This window comes from Ranitomeya imitator, chromosome 6 (assembly GCF_032444005.1).
Source record: "Ranitomeya imitator isolate aRanImi1 chromosome 6, aRanImi1.pri, whole genome shotgun sequence".
Taxonomy (NCBI): Eukaryota; Metazoa; Chordata; class Amphibia; order Anura; family Dendrobatidae; genus Ranitomeya; species Ranitomeya imitator.
In genome coordinates this window covers 129112704-129132568 of record NC_091287.1, presented here as the reverse complement: position 1 = coordinate 129132568, position 19865 = coordinate 129112704, and the positions used below count along the sequence as shown (strand labels likewise).

Here is a 19865-nt window from a genome sequence, read left to right as displayed (position 1 = left end):
AGCATAAATCACACACCGACCGAGGCCACACACCCGCTCATACACGCTGCCACCACTCATCGAATACACGGGCGATGAGTCCCGGACTATTAATACTAATAATGTCTATCACTCATAAGGCTCACACACCTTAGGCTATGGATTCTTTAGGAACATTCAAGGTTCAACTTGTTAAAGTTTTATACTTTAATAACAAAAGGCTCAATGCTTACAATAAGAAAAAGGTATAAAAATATGATAATAAAAAGACATACAACTTATGGAAAACATTATAAAATAAAGAGGAGAACTTACAGAAATTATCTAACTGGTAGTTGCTTCTGAGGGTAGGACGAATGTAGATTGGATCACACCAGCTTCTCAGGCTGCCCCCATCATGTGAACACAATTCTCTGTCTGCAGCCTAAATTTATAACTTTGGTCTGGAGGTCAGGTTGCTAGACCGGCCCCTCAGGTTAATATCATAATTGCTGGCTTTCTGATTGGCCACGGCCGCGCTACTAATGACAAATATGGTCCGTTTTTTACGGCCATAATATGCAGAAATGTTCCCAAAATAGTGATCCGTATGTCATCCATAGGCAGGGTGTGGCAGCATATTTTGCGCATGTCATCCTCCGTATGTAATCTGTATGGCATCCATACAGCGAGATTTTCTCGCCGGCTTGCAAAACGGACATACAATGGATCCATGGGCTCAAATATTCGTTAAAACATATATACAGTCTATATATATACAGTCATGGCCAAAAGTATTGACACCCTGCAATTCTGTCAGATAATACTCATTTTCTTCCTGAAAATGATTGCAATCACAAATTCTTTGGTATTATTATCTTCATTTAATTTGTCTTACATGAAAAAACACAAAAGAGAATGAAGCAAAAAGCAAAACATTGATCATTTCACACAAAACTCCAAAAATAGGCCAGACAAAAGTATTGGCACCCTCAGCCTAATACTTGGTTGCACAACCTTTAGCCAAAATAACTGCGACCAACCGCTTCCAGTAACCATCAATGAGTTTCTTACAATGCTCTGCTGGAATTTTAGACCATTCTTCTTTGGCAAACTGCTCCAGGTCCCTGATAGTTGAAGGGTGCCTTCTCCAAACTGCCATTTTTAGATCTCTCCACAGGTGTTCTATGGGATTCAGGTCTGGACTCATTGCTGGCCACCTTAGAAGTCTCCAGTGCTTTCTCTCAAACAATTTTCTTGTGCTTTTTGAAGTGTGTTTTGGGTCATTGTCCTGCTGGAAGACCCATGACCTCTGAGGGAGACCCAGCCTTCTCACACTGGGCCCTACATTATGCTGCAAAATTTGTTGGTAGTCTTCAGACTTCATAATGCCATGCACACGGTCAAGCAGTCCAGTGCCAGAGGCAGCAAAGCAACCCCAAAACATCAGGGAACCTCCGCCATGTTTGGCTGTAGGGACCGTGTTCTTTTCTTTGAATGCCTCTTTTTTTCTCCTGTAAACTCTATGTTGATGCCTTTGCCCAAAAAGCTCTACTTTTGTCTCATCTGACCAGAGAACATTCTTCCAAAACGTTTTAGACTTTTTCAGGTAAGTTTTGGCAAACTCCAGGCTGGCTTTTTTATGTCTCGGGGTAAGAAGTGGGGTCTTCCTGGGTCTCCTACCATACAGTCCCTTTTCATTCAGACGCCGACGGATAGTACGGATTGACACTGTTGTACCCTCGGACTGCAGGGCAGCTTGAACTTGTTTGGATGTTAGTCGAGGTTCTTTATCCAACATCCGCACAATCTTGCGTTGAAATCTCTTGTCAATTTTTCTTTTCTGTCCACATCTAGGGAGGATAGCCACAGTGCCATGGGCTTTAAACTTCTTGATGACACTGCGCACGGTAGACACAGGAACATTCAGGTCTTTGGAGATGGACTTGTAGCCTTGAGATTGCTCATTCTTCCTCACAATTTGGTTTCTCAAGTCCTCAGACATTTCTTTGGTCTTCTTTCTTTTCTCCATGCTCAGTGTGGTACACAAAAGGACACAGGACAGAGGTTGAGTCAACTTTAATCCATGTCAGCTGGCTGCAAGTGTGATTTAGTTATTGCCAACACCTGTTAGGTGCCGCAGGTAAGTTACAGGTGCTGTTAATTACACAAATTAGAGACGCATCACATGATTTTTTGAACAGTGCCAATACTTTTGTCCACCCCCTTTTTATGTTTGGTGTGGAATTATATTCAATTTGGCTTTAGGACAATTCTTTTTGTGTTTTTTCATTTAAGACAAATTAAGTGAAGATAATAATACCAAATAATTTGTGTTTGCAATCATTTTCAGGAAGAAAATTAGTATTATCTGACAGAATTGCAGGGGTGTCAATACTTTTGGCCATGACTGTATATATGTCAGAGAGACACATATATATATATATATATATATATATATATATATGTATATTTCATTCAGCGCTAGATAGCAGAAAAGCCGGTAATTCAATTGCCAGCTTTTGCTATCTCCTTCCCAAACGCGACAGGATATGAGACATGGTTTACATACAGTAAACCATTTCATATCCTGTATTTTTTACATATTCCTCACTACTAATGTTAGAAGTGTCTGTGTGCAAAATTTGGGGACTCTAGCTGTTAAAATAAAGGGTTAAATCGCGGAAAAAACTGGCGTGGGTTCCCGCACAATTTTCTCCGCCAGAATGGTATAAGATGTAAATGTTTATTTTTTCTCTCTAACTGTGCTGAGTCGGTAAGCCCTTCTTGGTGTGATGTGGTTGCTGTGTACTCTGCCAATTAGCTGCCGCCCCTCTCATACAGCATGAGTCTCATACACACAAGCTGAGCCAGAGAGACTACAAGGTGACCCTCATACAGGAGAAACTAGGGAAAGATACTGCAGCTGCATCCCCCTCCTCCTATTCTCTGTCTAAGGCCGGAGTCACACTACAGCGAGATACAGCCGAGTCTCGCAGGTTAAAAACAAGCTCTGGCACCGGCACTCCAGAGCGGAGCGTGCAGCTCCATGTATTGCTATGCGGCCGCACGCTCCGCTCTGGAGTGCCGGTGTCAGAGCTTGGTTTTAACCTGCGAGACTCGGCCATATCTCGCTGTGTGTGATCCCGGCCTAATATGTACTACTTGCAGAAAATTGTATAGAGCCAGAATAACATATTTTACAAATGTAACCATAGGTATGATTTAAAGGTAAAATATGCAAGATTTATAGTTAGTTCTTTGAAAATTGACTTGACAACAACTACAACTTGACTACAACTCCTCTATTGTTTAATCCTTTATTGGCCTGGGATGTCTATACCTCCCAAAGAAGCGAGTGATCAGAGCTGCACATGCGCGGCCTCCTCTCCATCCACTCTCCGCCAGGATGTCTATTAGACATTTCTGACATATTCTGTGGAGACTTCTTCTTCTAAGTTGATGTAGAAAGCTTCTTTCCTGTGGTTGTAATAGCTGCCTCCTGGTTGTGGTACACGTCTGAGTGTGAAATGATCATCAGATAAAAACCCTACATTGATTTTGGTATTTTTTTCTGTTGTAATTAGGTTGCCCTTATGTTTCCTATTTCCAAACTAACGGTGGCGCAGTGGTTAGCACTGCAGCCTTGCAGCACTGGAGTCCTGGGTTCTAATCCCACCTTGGACACCATCTGCAAGGAGTTTGTATGTTCTCCCTGTGTTTGGGTTGGTTTCCTCCAGGTACTCCGGTTTCCTCCCACATTCCAAAGACATACTGATGGGGAATTTAGATTGTGAGCCCCATCAAGAACAGCGATGATAATGTGTGCAAAACTGTAAAGCGCCGCGGAATATGTTAGCGCTATATAAAAATAAAAGATTATAAGCTCAGTAAGTTTTAAAATAGGATATGGCATTATTTCATTATCATGAGGGTTTTGATATCTGGGAACCCCAATAAAGCTGAGAATGAAGAGACTGCATCATTATCTTCAACTTCTTATTAACCTGTATAGCAGAGTCCGAACATGTAGTTTTGCAGGGAACTGCAGGGTACCCCTAAGAGTATGTGCAGAGGATCAGTAAACGCTGCGGGTTGGACGCTGTGCAGCATCCAACTCGCAGCATCCAGATGTTTCAGCAGAGTGGATGGGATTTCAAGTAATCCCATGCCCTCTATGCATCCACAGACGCCCGCGGCTCACCCGCGGAGACGGACATGCAGCGCATCTTTCCAGACCTCAAAATGTCAATTTATCTTTCGGAGACGCTAGTCTCCACAAAATAAATTGCATTCATAGAATGTATTTGACATGAACACATGCAGATTCACCTGCGTTCAATAGACGGCAGCGCTTTGGACGCAACGAACATGCGTTGCGTCCAAAGCACTGCCATTTTCAGATTATCTGCACATGCCCTACCAAGTGAAAGAGGCTTGTTGCAGTTCCTTGCAAAGCTAAGTGGCCAGAGTGCCGCTGTCCAGGGAAAAATTAGCGCTAAATCAGCATTACAGCCTATTATTTCGAAGCATTGGTGGGATTTTACGTGGCAGACCCCCATGATAATAAAGTGATAGCATATCCTGGAAATACAATGGTTCATTTCAATACATGTAAACTGCATTTTACAAACATCTTGGGTTTGTTTTTCTGATCAACACGTTTTGCTGTTTCTCGTAGGTATTCTACTCGTTTTGGCACAGGCAGAGAGAAAAGTATTTTCAGTTAAGGAACAATTTCCAACTTTACCATCTCATAACTTACTAAAGGAAACAAGTACAAATGCAACAATGGTAATGCCAAGTCTCAGCTCCGGACTTGTTAAGAAGTCTGCCAGGCCGGGAACAAGGCTGTCTGTAAAACCTGCAGATGTAGTGCCTCCTTTTCACAGTAAAGGTGTTGATTACAGTGACAGGCTTACGGCAACACCATTTGTCAATGTTCAGGGTGTTACAAATTCAGGAAATGCACACAAAAAAAGGAAAACCGCTCAAGATGTGAAAAAGGAGTTGACTGAGTCTACTGTAACTTACCTCAACCCAGATCTCCATTCAAGATTACCACTGAGGACTACAACCACCACTGACGATACTAGCACTATTTATGGATTCCTTACAGACACTTTTCATCGTGTTAGCACCTTGCAAAGCCTTTCTCAAGAGGAACAGACGGTGGGCTCACCAGATCCTACCATTGGTCTTTCACAGAACGCTGAATCAGTGTCAGTGCCTTTTAAGCCCCATCATTATAAACTATGGGAAGTACTAAACAGAAATGGCTCCTTGTTCTCTGTAAGACAAGTAAATGGAACTTCACACACTACTATGAGAATGACCACATTTACGCCAAGCCCTTCAATTTCAAAGACCACTACACTGGTACAAGGAACCACAGAGAGTACTGTTCCAAAACAGCAAATGGTGCCGAAAAATGCTACCATAGTACCAGTGTTTCTGTCTACGGATGCAACTACAAGGGGACCCATTATTATGTCTACAGCTGGGTCCACAGCAACTGGAAATTTTCTAAATAGGCTAGTTCCTGCAGGAACATGGAGACCTGGGGTTCCTGGCAATATTTCCCATGTAACGGAGGATGGCAGTCAACCCCAACACAGAGAAACCATTTGTCTTAGCAAAGTGGATATCGCATGGATATTCTTGGCTATTAGTGTCCCAATATCATCATGCTGTAAGTATAGTTTCTTTACTTCCATTTTATACTGTTATCTGTGAATTTAAAAAAAAATTATCAGACGACTGATAGACTGATAGTGCTGTAAGGCCGGTTTCACACTTGCGTTTGGGTAGAGTGCTTAGGGCTGCGTACTTCCTCCCTTAAGCTCCGCCTACTTCTGCACATCTTCCCTTAAGCTCCGCCTACTTCCGCATGCGTCCTGTGTACATATCTTTAACATTAGGTACGCAGGGACATGTCGTGATCCTGTGCGGTTGGCGGGCACGTCAAGACGATGCATGCGGACGTATCCACATACAACGCATGTCCCTGCGCACCCAGTGTTAAAGATATGCACGCAGTATGCATGCGGAAGTAGGCAGAGCTTAAGGGAAGAAATTATGAAGTAGGCGGAGCTTAAGGGAGGAAGTACGCAGCCCTATGCACGCTACCGAAATGCAAGTGTGAAATCGGCCTAACCTAGCAGTATTGTGCTCTGGGTAGGAAAGCATCAAAAGGCACTGTGCAGCACACTTATGCTACCAACACAGGCACTCTAAAAGTTTAGTTCTTCAGTATGTTAGACCTTAATTAAATGCATTACCCAATCTATATATATAAAAATGAGTGTATGTGTGTGTGCGTGTATCGACAATGATGTCATAATGGTTGCCATGGCGACTATGATATCATAAAGGTTGCCATGGTGAAGATGATGTCATAATGGTTGCAATGGCAACGATGATATAAAGGTTGCCATGGCGAAGATGATGTCTTAATGGACTGATGGGTCTCTCCTTCTGCACACACAAAGAGAGAGACCTGTCTGTCTTGGGGAGCTGGGCAGGAAGAAGCCACTGGAGACATGCCTTCTACTAGTTAGCAGTTACACATACGCCCTGATTCAGCAAAGCAAGTATGCCAGAAATCTGGCATAAAACACTTTGAAACTAATTTTTTGTGCAACACGTAGTTGGGCAAAAATTTTGCGACTTTTGGTGTTTTCACATCAGCCTTAGACAGATCCACTAAGATAAGCGGAGAAGGGGTGGGATGGAGGCAGGAGGGGATTGGCAATGCATGCTCATCTAATTCATGGCATAAACAACATTGGTCTTGATGAACTGGAGCCAAAGTTCCCCGCTGGCTTTACATCATTTCAGAGTAAAACATATAGAGCAGCAATTGACTAAATCATGAATCTAATGACAGGTTCCCAATAATACCTGGTGACGTTGATGTCATAATAGGTTGCAATGGTGACGGTTATGTCGTAATGGTTGCCATGGCGACGATGATGTCATAATAGGTTGCAATGGTGACTGGTATGTCATAATGGTTGCCATGGCAAAGATGATGTCATAATGGTTGCCAAGGCGACTATGATGTCATAATAGGTTGCAATGGTGACGGTTATGTCATAATGGTTGCCATGGTGATGATGTCATAATGGTTGCCATGACGAAGATGATGTCATAATGGGTATATGGGCATGGAACTATGGGATGGTTTATGTGTGATGGGTATACTGGCCAGGGACTATGGAATGGAGGATATGTATGATGGGAATATGAGAACAGGACTATGGGATGGAATATATGTATGATGGGAATATGGGAACAGGACTATGGGATGGAGGATTTGTGACGGTTATATGGGCATGGGACTATGGGATGGAGGATATGTATGATGGGTATAAGGGCACGGGACTATGGGATGGAGGATAATCATTATAATTTGTTATAACTAACCACAGTTCGTTACTATGCCCGGGCAACGCCGGGCTCTTCAGCTAGTTACCAATACTGTACAAGTACTGTATTATGTGTATTTCATTTACAATTTGAGACTCATTTATCATTTTCTAAGGCATATTTATTATGTAAGTTGAATCTACTTTTCTCAATTTTTTAGGTCAATTTACTTGTCTGCTTGTTTCTAAGCCTGTAAAACCTGTAATGTAACCTGCCAAAAATATTTTCACTCCCAGAATTTTTAGCTTGAAGTGAACCTGTCATCTAGTTCATGGTGCACGAACCACAACAGCATGGCTCAAAATCCAGCTGCGGTATTTTAAAGAAAACATACTTTGAAAGGCCGAACGGGGGATAGCTGTCTTGCATGACTAGTCCGAGGCCAGTCTGCACCCTGGTCCTTTGGAATGATTGGTCTCTCCTTCTGCACACACAAAGGTAGAGGCCTGTCTGTCTTGGGGAAATGGGCGAGGAGAAGCCGCTGGAGACATGCCTTCTACTAGTTAGCAGTTACACATATGCCCTGATTCAGCAAAGCAATTACGCCAGAAATCTAGCATAAAATACTTTGAAACTAATTTTTTGTGCAACACGTAGTTGGGCAAAAATATTGTGACTTTTGGTGCTTTCACATCAGGCTTAGGCAGATCCACTAAAATAAGTGGAGCTGGGGTGGGATGGAGGCAAGAGGGGATCGGCAATGCATGCTCATCTAATTAATGACGGGCTGTGACATATCTTATACCACAAATCTTACTCCACTCTCTTAATAAATTAGAGGTCTGTGACTCCAACACGCCCCCTTATGGAGACTGGCATGAACAACATTGGTCTTGATGATTTGGAGCCAAAGTTCCCTGCTGGCTTTGCATCATTTCAGAGTAAAACATATAGAGCAGCCAATGACTAAATCATGAATCAGATCACAGGTTCCCATTAATACCTTTAGATAAAAGCTTTGGGAAAGAAGACTTTTTCATTTTCTAATGAGAGTATGAAGTTCTGCCAAGGAGAAGAATATAGATTCTTTATGTCCTGAAACATGTACTTCATTCATGTTACATCAGTCGTAATTCAAGCGCCACTTCCGCCTGCCTGCCTGAAGACTCCTTTACCTCAAGTCCCACAGCATAGAGTCTGAGGAGGTGGTGCTTGGCAGGGAATAGAGCTGGAGTGACAGAGGCTTTAGATCTACAGCATCATTTGCATAGCAATTCAAACGTTGATTTCTCAGTAATAGCAGAGCGGACCGGTCGGCCATATAAAGGTTTTGCTGGACTTGTCTTTGAAAGAGCTACATGTATTTTGAGGGTGAAATCCTGCAGACAGACTCCATTTAAGATTTCTTCTGTAGTTGAATAGCATTGCAGTCATTGCTGCCCATAATACAGCATTTTGGATGCATTTTTTTTTCTTCTTGCCCCTCAGGCCAATATTTTCTAGTGCCAACTCTGGCTGGTTTTATTTTTACATCAGTGATTTCCATATGGTTCCTTTCGAGCCAGTAAATGGAAGCATGGTTTTCATGTGCTGAGTGACTTTGATGTAAACCAAATTTTGCTAATAACATCATATGCTTGATGTAGCTTTGACACTCCATCTGAGTAAACAGACCCGATGTAAGCGTTATTGTGCATGCACTCACCACGAAGAGCTCCTGGTATGAAGAAATGCTAATTTTGGCATATGGGGTGGAACACTTCTGTAAGAAAAAACATATTTTCAACTTGTTATATTTGTCAGTTTGTCATAGAAAAAGCCAGACATAGAAAACAAATGTTACTTCTCACATTTTGTTGTACTTTTCTTCAAAAAACTATTATAGCAAATTTATCAGAAGCAGCGCCTATAGTAAGGACACTTATGATTCAGAGGTCGGCCTATATGGTATGCCACTGCTGTAGACACAGAGGGAGAAATTGCTCCTGCACCTGCGCACCCCTCCTCCCCCTCCTTCTTGTAAAACTATTTACAGATGGATATTTGGGGGCAGTGGAGATTACTGAACAATTGAATAGAGATAATAGACAAAGAAAGTAGGACTGCAGGCTTCTGAGAGGTGAGGAAAATGCCATCTTCCCCTAATGATATATTGCAAGTAGAGATTAATAAAATCTTTGATTCATCATTCACAGAATGTAACTGAAGTATTGATTTACCTATTATGCCCTCAACAGTCATTTTCAAACATGGCCAAATAATTAACCAAATTAATCCAAATAGCATACACATTGTGAACTACTGGGAAATCTATGAAAGGTGATCTTAGCTGAAAATTAGCCCATCTTTATCAGGGACGCATCCTATGTTTTGTGACAATTAAAACCAGATAGTGATATATTCTTTTCCTCTAGACTGTTTTTAATTTCCTATTGGAGCTTATTTTTAATATATATTTATTTTCTCTACACGATTAACATTAACAGCATTCATTGCAGCCCCATGCGTACAGGAACCAATAGACTAGAGATGCTCACTGAGTTATATTGGAGAGTGTTGCTGGCATGTTCTCTGACCTGGGCTGAGGTGAGATGAGCTGAACTTTGACATCACCCAGTTTTTAATAGTGGAACCTGCAGGGCCGTATTTGCCACTAGGCACTCGAGGACACGTGCCTAGGGCGGCGACATTGCGGGGGGCGGCACCTGAGCAAGGTTTTTTTTTTTTTTTTTTTTAGTCCCGGGTCACAAACGCGACCGACTGCAACCCGCCCCCCCCACCCCCCCTTCTCCGAGTCCCACCCACCCTCCTTGAAGACGATACTCACCTGCTCCAGCGATGCCTGGTCTCAGCGTCTGTAGCGCGTCCTGAGTGAGCGGTCACATGGTACCGGTCATTAAGGTCATGAATATGCGCATATTCATGACCTTATTGAGCAGTATCACATGACCGCTCACTCAGGAAGAAGGTGCTGCAGCGGGACAGAGCCAGAGGGATGGCGGCGGCGGCGCGCGGTGTGTGGGACAGGCAGCTGACAGGTGAGTATGAGGGACAGGGGACAGACCCTGTATTATCGGCACAAAAATTATACCTGTTACCAAGTACGGACTGAGGCTGAAATTCAGCCCTGGCATTTGAAATCACACAGGCCCATGTTGTCCTCGTCCCCAGGCACCAGATGGGACATATTACTAATATTACCCTGGATGGAGGAAAGGAAGATTTACTACAAGACCAATATTTCTAATGATACCTGTGGCCTGCTAGGGTAAGTGACGGAGTCAGCGACTTTGTGCTCCGTCACAACTCTTAAAAGTGTGGATGTCTTGAGAACACCAATTCTGTTAACAACATAGCAGACAAGGCGGCCCATGACCGGACAGGCTCTTCTAGCATTTTCCAGAATTGCCAGATGGCCAATCCGGCCCTGCCTGTTACTGTATTTCTGCCTGTGATGATTATGTGATAACTAGCACAATGAGCACGAGACACCTAGTCCTGTAGTGATCATCTCCAGTCGATAAAAAACTGACATTATTGAAACAGCAAAACGCACAGTCCAGTGAGAGAAACATCACTGGAACCAGGGTCTGAGCCCCTACAACATGCTGCTCTCAGATCAGATAGCAAACCCCTGCTTACACATTCCCTTTATACGTATAATGATTTAAAAACATCACCATGTTTAACATAAATGATTTAAAGAATGCATATTTTAGAATGACATATTCCTTGTAAGAACAAACTTCATATAATTGCATGAACTTTTGTTTGACGAAAATTAAAATATTATATAAGCGATGTGGCCTGGCTAAAGCATACCTTTCCTATGAAACCTATAGAAAATTTTGGTCTTTCTGATATCATTCTTCACAATAAGTAAATACTGCAAATATTACTCTTTAGTGTCCAGAAATACTTTTTTTTAGAATGGGTCGTTCATTAGCATTCTGACAGCACTATAGTTGCTGGAACTTACTTTTCTTACTTCTGAGTATGTATTGCTCCCTGTCCCAAATAGAAGACCATCTGTGCTTTTATGCCTGTATACAGTTTGACAGACAGTTCGGCAGACAGGAGAGCAGGATCAAAGGGACAAAGACTCACCCCACTTCCTGAAATACATTTCAGAGTCATCCAGTAGACAGCAAGATTGAGAGAAGGGAGATATAATGCTCCAGTATATGATGGGCCTCATATATGGCTCCAAACAGAATGGACCCCATATAATGCTCCATAAAATGGGCCTCATATAATTCTCCATGTATAATGGCCCCCATAGATGGTGCTCCAGAGTATGAAGGGCCCCATATAATGAGCCCATATGATGGTTTCCATATATTGCTCTAAATATTAAAAAAAGAAAAAAGGAAATACTCACCTCTCTGCTCCGGATTCCTCATTGTCGGCGTCTTCCGGCTCTCAGCACTGTGACTGTTTAGGCAGAGGCCGCACACTAGTCACATCATCGCGCCCTCTGACCTGAATATTACAGTCAGGAGACATGGAAGATGCCACAGCGGTGGAACAGGGAGAGGAAGTATTGCATTACTGGGGCATGGAGCAAGTGGTATCCCCAACGGCGATTCCCCCCCACCTGTTCAAGGCCCTGGCACTTGCCTGTGTGCACCAGGTGCTGATGCCGGACCTAGGTTCAGGTCTGGATACTGGCTAGGCCTCTCCAAGACCTTCAAATGCTTTTTACGGAGCCACTCCTTAGTTGCCCTGGCTGTGTGTTTTGCGTCATTGTCATGCTGGAAGACCCAACCACGACCCATCTTCAATGCACTTATTGAGGGCAAGAGGTTGTTGGCCAAAATTGCGTGATACATGACCCCATCCATCCTCCCTTCAATAATGTATGGCTGTCCTGTCTACTTTGTAGAAAAGCACCCCCAAAGTATAATGTTTCCCCCACCATGTCACGGTCCTTCCTCTTCGTTCTATTTAGTCTCATCTGACCACATGACCCTCTCCTATATCTCCTCTAGATCATCCAGATGGTTATTGGCAAACTTCAAACGGGCCAGAACATGTGCTGTTGTAAGCAGGGGGACCTTGCGTGCTATGCAAGATTTTAATCCATGACGACGTAGTGTGTTACTAACAGTAACGATTGAGACTGTGGTCCCAGCTCTCTTCTGGCCATTGACCAGGTCCTCCCATGTAGTTCACTGATTCCTGACCCTCCTCAGAATCATTCTTACCCACGGGGCAAAATCTTGCAAGGAAACCCAAACCGATGAAGGTTGACAGTCATCTTGTGTTTCTTCCATTTTCTAATAATTGTGCCAAGCGTTGTCTTCTCACCAAGCTGCTTGCCTATTGTCCTTTAGCCCATTCCAGCCTTGTGCAGGTCTACAATTTTGTTCCTTGTGTCCTTAGACAGCTCTTTGGTCTTGGCCATGGTGGAGAGGTTGGAGTGTAATTGTGTGTGGACAGGCATCTTTTATACTGGTAACAAGTGCAAACATGTGCAGTTAATACAGGTAATAAGTGCAGAGTAGGAGGGCTTCTTAAAGAAAAAAAACTAACAGGTCTGTGAGAGACAGAATTCTTGCTGGTTGGTAGGAGATCAAATACTTATTTCATGCAATAAAATGCAATTTTATTATTTCAAAATCATACAACGTGATGTTTTGGTTTTTATTTTAGGATTCTGTCTCTCACAGTTGAAGTGTACCTACGATAAAATTTACAGACATCTCCATTCTTTGTAGGTGGGAAAACGAGCAAAATCGGCAGTGTATCAAATACTTATTTTACCCACTGTGTGTATGTATAATATATATATCACTGTAATGTAATGAAGAATCATATTGCTATGTCATTTTTACTGCACAATAAACACTTTAAAGACAGATCGCACAAAAAAATGGAAGAAATACATTTTTTTGCCATTTCACAGCACTTTGAATTTTTTTTCCCAATTTTTCAGTATGTTGTATAGTAAAATAAAAGGTGTCACTCAAAACAATAACTGGTCCCATAAAAAATTAAAAAGACATTATTGCACTTGGAAGAAGGCGAGGAATAACAGAAGTCCAAAAAATGAAAAATGGCTCGGTCATTAAGGGTTAATTTGATTTGTTGCAGTCAAAACAGTTTTTAAAGGGGTGTTCTCAAGTTTAAATGTTTTTCCCTATAACAAGATCAATTAATCATGTCGCTCATGTAAACTATCGTTCCATTCATTCTTCATGAGAGCCCCGAAAATTCCCAAGAGCAGTGCTTGGCTTATTTTCAGCGCTCCTATTAGAATGAACGGAGAGGCAATGCGCATGATCAACCTCTGCTCCATTCAGCCAGAGCCTCGCTTCTCGAGATCGGTGGTGGCCACGGTGTTCAAACCCACCAGCGATTGAAAAGTTTTCCCCATTCATTTCAATAGGAGATAGTTTTCAAACTTGAGAACACCCCTTTAAGTTACTCGCCGATTACCCGTTTAGAATGTTATCTATTAAATTAGACATCGCTATTGGTTGGAATACAAGAGCCCACATGTTTTTTCAGAGGACAGAATGAGTTAATAAAATGCAGTTCATGTTTCTTTAAAGATAAGTGTTAGGACTCGGAGTCTTCACAAATGGAAAATGCGTTTCACACTAGGAGCGCACACGTTCTCCTCTCCATAAGATATCTTGCATAGATTACCATAATGATAGAATGTTTAAAAAAAGAACTATAAGTCAAACAATTTGTTCCCTGGGTTGTATCAGATGTAGCACACTGCCACTGCAGTATTTAATCAGCAATGACTAAAAAAAATATGTGTGCAGCAATGCATAGAAATATTTACCGGAGAGAGAATCATTTTCCACCTGTAAATTATTCAATTCTTTGTAGATATTACACATTTTTGTACCCCGCGAGGATTTAATTCACTCATGGAACAATTCCCTACGAGTGTATTGAATATACATGAAATAACTTTGGATGAAGAATACGGCAGACTTTACATTTACAGTGGCATGTGAAAGTTTGGGCAGCCCTATTTAAAATTACTGTTAAGCCTTAGTTGCATGTCAGCATTTGGTAAGTATTTTGCATCAGTGATTGTATGCCAAAACCAGGAGTGGAACTTACAGAGAAAAACTATAGTTGATAGATTGACACCTGTTCTGTGTTTTGGAGACATTCCTGGTTTTGGGATGAAAATACTGATGTGTGAATAAAGCCTTATAGTGAGCAGTTAAGCAAGTTGAAGATGAAAATCACACATTTCACATTTGTATTTTATGAAAAAAATATATATATATTCATCTTTTACAATTTAAAATTGCAAAAAGAAAAATGAACAAAAGTTTGGGCACCTTGCATGGTTAGTACCTAGTAGCACCCCCTTTTGAAAGTATCACAGCTTGTACACGATTTTTCTAGCCAGCTAAGAGTCTTTCAATTTTTGTTTGAGGGATTTTCATCCATTCTTCCTTGAAAAATTCTTCCAGTTCTGTGATATTCCTAGTTTGTCTTGCATGCACTGCTATTTTGAGGTGTAGCCACAGATTTTAAATGATGCTCAGATCAGGGGACTGTGAGGGCCATTGTAAAACCTTCAGTTTGCGCCGTTTGAGTTAGTCTATTGTGGATCTTGATGCATTCTTAGTATCATTATTTATTTGTAGAAGCCATCCTCCCTTCAGCTGCAGTTTTTTTTTTACAGATGGTGTTATGTTTGAATCAAGAATTTGTTGAAATTTCATTGAATCCGTTCTTCCCTCTACCCATGAAATGTTCCTGTGTCATTGGCTGTAACACCACCCCAAAGCATAATTGATCCACTCCCATGCTAAATGGTTGGTGAGATATTCTTTTTCTGAAATTCTGTGCCTTTTTTCTCCACACAAACATTTGATCATTGTGACCAAAGAGATCTACTTTAACCTCATCGGTCCAGTTTTCAAAATGCATCAGGCTTGTTTAGATGTTCTTTGCACAATTGTGGCACTGAATTTTATGGTGAGGACACAGGAGAGGTTTTCTTCTGATGACTCTTTCATGAAGGCCATATTTGTGCAGGTGTCTCTGAACAGTAGAACATGCACCACAACTGCACAGTGTTCTAAATCTCTCTGAAGGTCTTTTTCAGTTAGGCAGGGATTCTTATTTGCCTCTATAGCAATTCTATGAGCACCTCACTGAAATGTTGCTTGGTCTTCCAGACCTCGTCTTGATCTCCACTTTTCCTGTTTACTGCCATTTTTTTATTGCATTTTCAAACTGAGGAAAAGGCTACATAAAAACGCTTTGCAATCTTCTTATAACCTTCTCCTGCTTTGTGGGCCTCCACCATTTTCATTTTCATAGTTCTAGGCAGCTGCTTAGAAGAACCCATGGCTACTGTTTATTGGCACGAGGTTAGAGGAGGCTGGGTTTTTACAAAAATGGGAAATTTGCATTATCTGACCTTTTCTAGCAATGATAGTGAACAATCCATAACCATAAGAGGCTAATTTAGATCTAAAACCTAGGTCAAAGTTACCTGAGCACACAAATCTCCAAGGGTGCCCAAACTTTTGCATTGGCCCATTTTCCTTTTTGTAATTTTTAAAACGCAAAAAAATGACAATATACATTTTTGCCTAGAACGCAAAGGAAATGTGTCATCTTTAACTTTAGGCTTATTAGACATCATTTCATCTTCAACTTGCTTAACTGTTCACATTAACAGTAATTTTGACCAGATCAAAACTTTTACATGACACTTTACCTGTACATTAAAGTAGGGGTGGGCACTGAAGGCTTGGGGTCCCTATGCAATAAATGCACCTCTCTTCTTTTATGGCAACAAATCTATAAAGATATATATATATATATATATGCATATATATATATATATGTACATAGTCTTCTCTCATTTTGTATATTGCCGCCCCTTATTACACAGTGGCCTCTCTTGTTATGTACAGCACTGTCCCTTACATATTTGATTCTTTATTATATTTATTTATAGCATTCTATTCTTTATTACATACTGTCTTCTCTTGTTCACTATAAACTGAAATGACTCCTGATGGAGCATGGTAAAGCTTCTTTTCTGATGGAGTTGGCTGATAGGCCGGTCTTCTCGTCAGATACTGCTCTGTCAGCAGTTATTTTATATTGAACAAGAGAATATGTGGCACCCCAGGAGTTCAGGTACCACAGTGGTATTGCCTTCCTCTCGGGGAGGGTAATGCCATGCCTGGAGACAGGAGGAATCCCTTTGGCAGGTAACTTTACATGCAACACATTCTGACTCCAGGCCAGAAGGGGGAGCTCTACACCCGACTTGAGGGGAGCTGCTCTCTCTGGTCGGGAGGATGAGTGAGTTGCTAGGCAGTTGCTAGGCAGAAAAGCAGACATTTGACAGTTGGTAGCAGACAGTGAAGGAGGACAGAAGTACTTAGGAGCTAGAGGAGGCCTGCTACTGGGCCTCTCTAAGCTGAGCGCAGAAACCGGGTACCGAGACCCCGAGGCTGTGGCGGACTGCAAGCCCCACGGCAGAACCAGAGGACAGGAAACTAAAAGGGACTTGCCCACATAATACCTGAAGTACCGTGAACAGAGACCCAGAAGTGATGGCTGAAGTTGCCTACCGTGCAGGTACTATCCCTGGACAGGGAAGAAAAAGGGCCTTGTTAGAGAGCTCCAGGCAGCAAGGGACCACAGACCAGCGCATAGTGGAAGGCTTCCAAACTGACCAGTCAAGGGGATTTCCACCTGTCTTTCAGGCTGCCTGGACTCCAGCTGCACCTGTTACCAGTACCCTGGACTGAGGCTGAATACCATCTCAGTAAACCAAGTAAAGACTGCAACCCTGTGTCCTCCAATTATTTGCAGCATTCACCATCCCTGCCAAATACATCGGGAGCCCTGGGGACACTGCTTCACCTGTGGGAAGCGACACCATCTTTGCTGCAGCACCATCGCCCCTAAAGGACCCCTTTAAGCAGCGTCGGTCACCTCTGACTGAGAACCACAGGTGGTGTCACAAACTTTCCTTATTTCCACAACCCCTTAAACCCCTTAACCCCCAAGGGTGGTTTCCATGTTAATGACCGAGCCAATTTTTACAATTCTGACCACTGTCCCTTTATGAGGTTATAACTCTGAAACGCTTCAACGGATCCTGATGATTCTGACACTGTTTTCTCGTGGCATATTGTACTTCATGATAGTGGTAAAATTTCTTTGATATTACTTGCGTTTATTTGTGAGAAAAATGGAAATTTGGCGAAAATTTTGAAAATATCGCAATTTTCCAACTTTGAATTTTTATGCCCTTAAATCACAGAGATATGTCACACAAAATACTTAATAAATAACATTTCCCACATGTCTACTTTTCATCAGCACAATTTTGGAACCAAAATTTTTTTTTGTTAGGGAGTTATAAGGGTTAAAATTTGACCAGCAATTTCTCATTTTTACAACACCATTTTTTGGGGACCACATCACATTTGAAGTCATTTTGAGGGGTCTATCTGATAGAAAATAACCAAGTGTGACACCATTCTAAAAACTGCACCCCTCAAGGTGCTCAAAACCACATTCAAGAAGTGTATTAACCCTTCAGGTGTTTCACAGGAATTTTTGGAATGTTTAAAAAAAAATGAGCATTTAACTTTTTTTCATAAAAAAATGTATTTCCGCTCCAGTTTGTTTTATTTTACTATGGGTAACAGGAGAAATTGGACCCCAAATGTTGTTGCACAATTTGTTCTGAGTACACCAATACCCCATATGTGGGGGTAAACCACTGTTTGGGCGCATTTCGCCCCCAATTTTTTATTTTCCCAAGGGTACCAGAAGAAATTGGACCCCAAAAGTTGTTGTTCAATTTGTCCTGAGTACGCTGGTATCCGATATGTGGGGGTAAACCACTGTTTGGGCGCATGGCAGAGCTCGGAAGGGAAGGAGCGCCATTTGACTTTTCAATGAAAAATTGACTGGAATTGAGATGGGACGCCATGTCGCGTTTAGAGAGTCCCTGATGTGCCTAAACATTGAAACCCACCACAAGTGACCCCATATTGGAAACTAGACCCCCCAAGGAACTTATCTAGATGTGTTATGAGAACTTTGAAGCCCCAAGTGTTTCACTACAGTTTATAACGCAGAGCCGTGAAAATAAAAAATCTTTTTTTTCCACAAAAATTATTTTTTAGCCCCCAGTTTTGTATTTTCCCAAGGGTAACAGGAGAAATTGGACCCCAAAAGTTCAATTCGTTCAAGTCCAATTTGTTCTGAGTATGCTGATACCCCATATGTTGGGGTACACCCCTGTTTGGGTGCACGGGAGAGCTCGGAAGGGAAGGAGCACTGTTTTACTTTTTCAACGCAGAATTGGCTGGAATTGAGATCGGACCCAATGTCGCGTTTGGAGAGCCCCTGATGTGCCTAAAGAGTGTAAACCCCTGAATTCTAACTGAAACCCTAACCCAATCACACCCCTAGCCCTAATCCCAACCCTAACCATAACTCTAACCATACCCCTAACCTGAACATGCCCCTAGCCCTAATCCCAACCAAACCCCTAACCCCAACAGACCCCTAACCCCAACACACCCCTAACCCTAATCCCAACCCTAACCATATCCCTAACTCCAACACACCCCTAACCCTAATCCCAACCATAACCCTAACCACACCCCTAACCCTAATCCCAACCCTAATTCCAACCATAAATGTAATCTAAATCCTAACTTTAGCCCTATCCTAAACCTAACTGTAGCCCCAACTCTAACTTTAGCCATAACCCTAACTTTAGCACCAACCCTAACCATAACCCTAACGGGAAAATGGAAATAAATACTTTTTTTAAATTTTATTATTTGTTCCCTAACTAAGGGGTTGATGAAGGGGGGATTGATTTACTTTTATAGTGGGGGTTTTTTTGCGGATTTTTATGATTGCCAGCCGTCACACACTAAAAGACGCTTTTTATTGCAAAAAATTGTTTTTGCGTCTCCACATTTTGAGAGCTATCATTTTTCACATATTTCGGTCCACAGAGTCATGTAAGGTCTTGTTTTTTGCGGGACGAGTTGACGTTTTTATTGGTATCATTTTCGGGCACGTGACATTTTTTGATCGCTTTTTATTCCGATTTTTGGGAGGCAGAATGACCAAAAAACAGCAATTCATGAATTTCTTTTGGGGGGGGCATTTATACCGCTCCACGTTTGGTAAAATTGATAAAACAGTTTTATTCTTCAGGTCAGTACGATTACATCGATACCTCATTTATATTTTTTTATGTTTTGGCGCTTTTATACGATAAAAACTATTTTATATAAAAAATAATTATTTTTGCATCGCTTTATTCTGAGGACTATAACTTTTTTACTTTTTGCTGATGATGCTGTATGTCAGCTCGTATTTTGTGGGACAAGATGACGTTTTCAGCTGTACCATAGGTATTTATATCCGTCTTATTGATCGCGTGTTATTCCACTTTTTGTTCGGTGGTATGATAATAAAGCGTTGTTTTTTGCCTAGTTTTTTTTTTACGGTGTTCATTGAAGGGGTTAACTAGTGGGACAGTTTTATAG

General features: G+C 41.8%; 1 protein-coding gene across 1 annotated transcript in view; it reads left to right on the top strand.

The window, feature by feature from the left end:
• TMEM108 (transmembrane protein 108) overlaps positions 1–19865 on the top strand; it is a 268881-nt gene that overhangs the window by 214161 nt on the left and 34855 nt on the right. Inside the window, exon 4 of the mRNA XM_069730092.1 lies at positions 4640–5650. Coding sequence (XP_069586193.1) covers positions 4640–5650 — 1011 coding nt within the window. The remainder of the gene's footprint in view (positions 1–4639; positions 5651–19865) is intronic.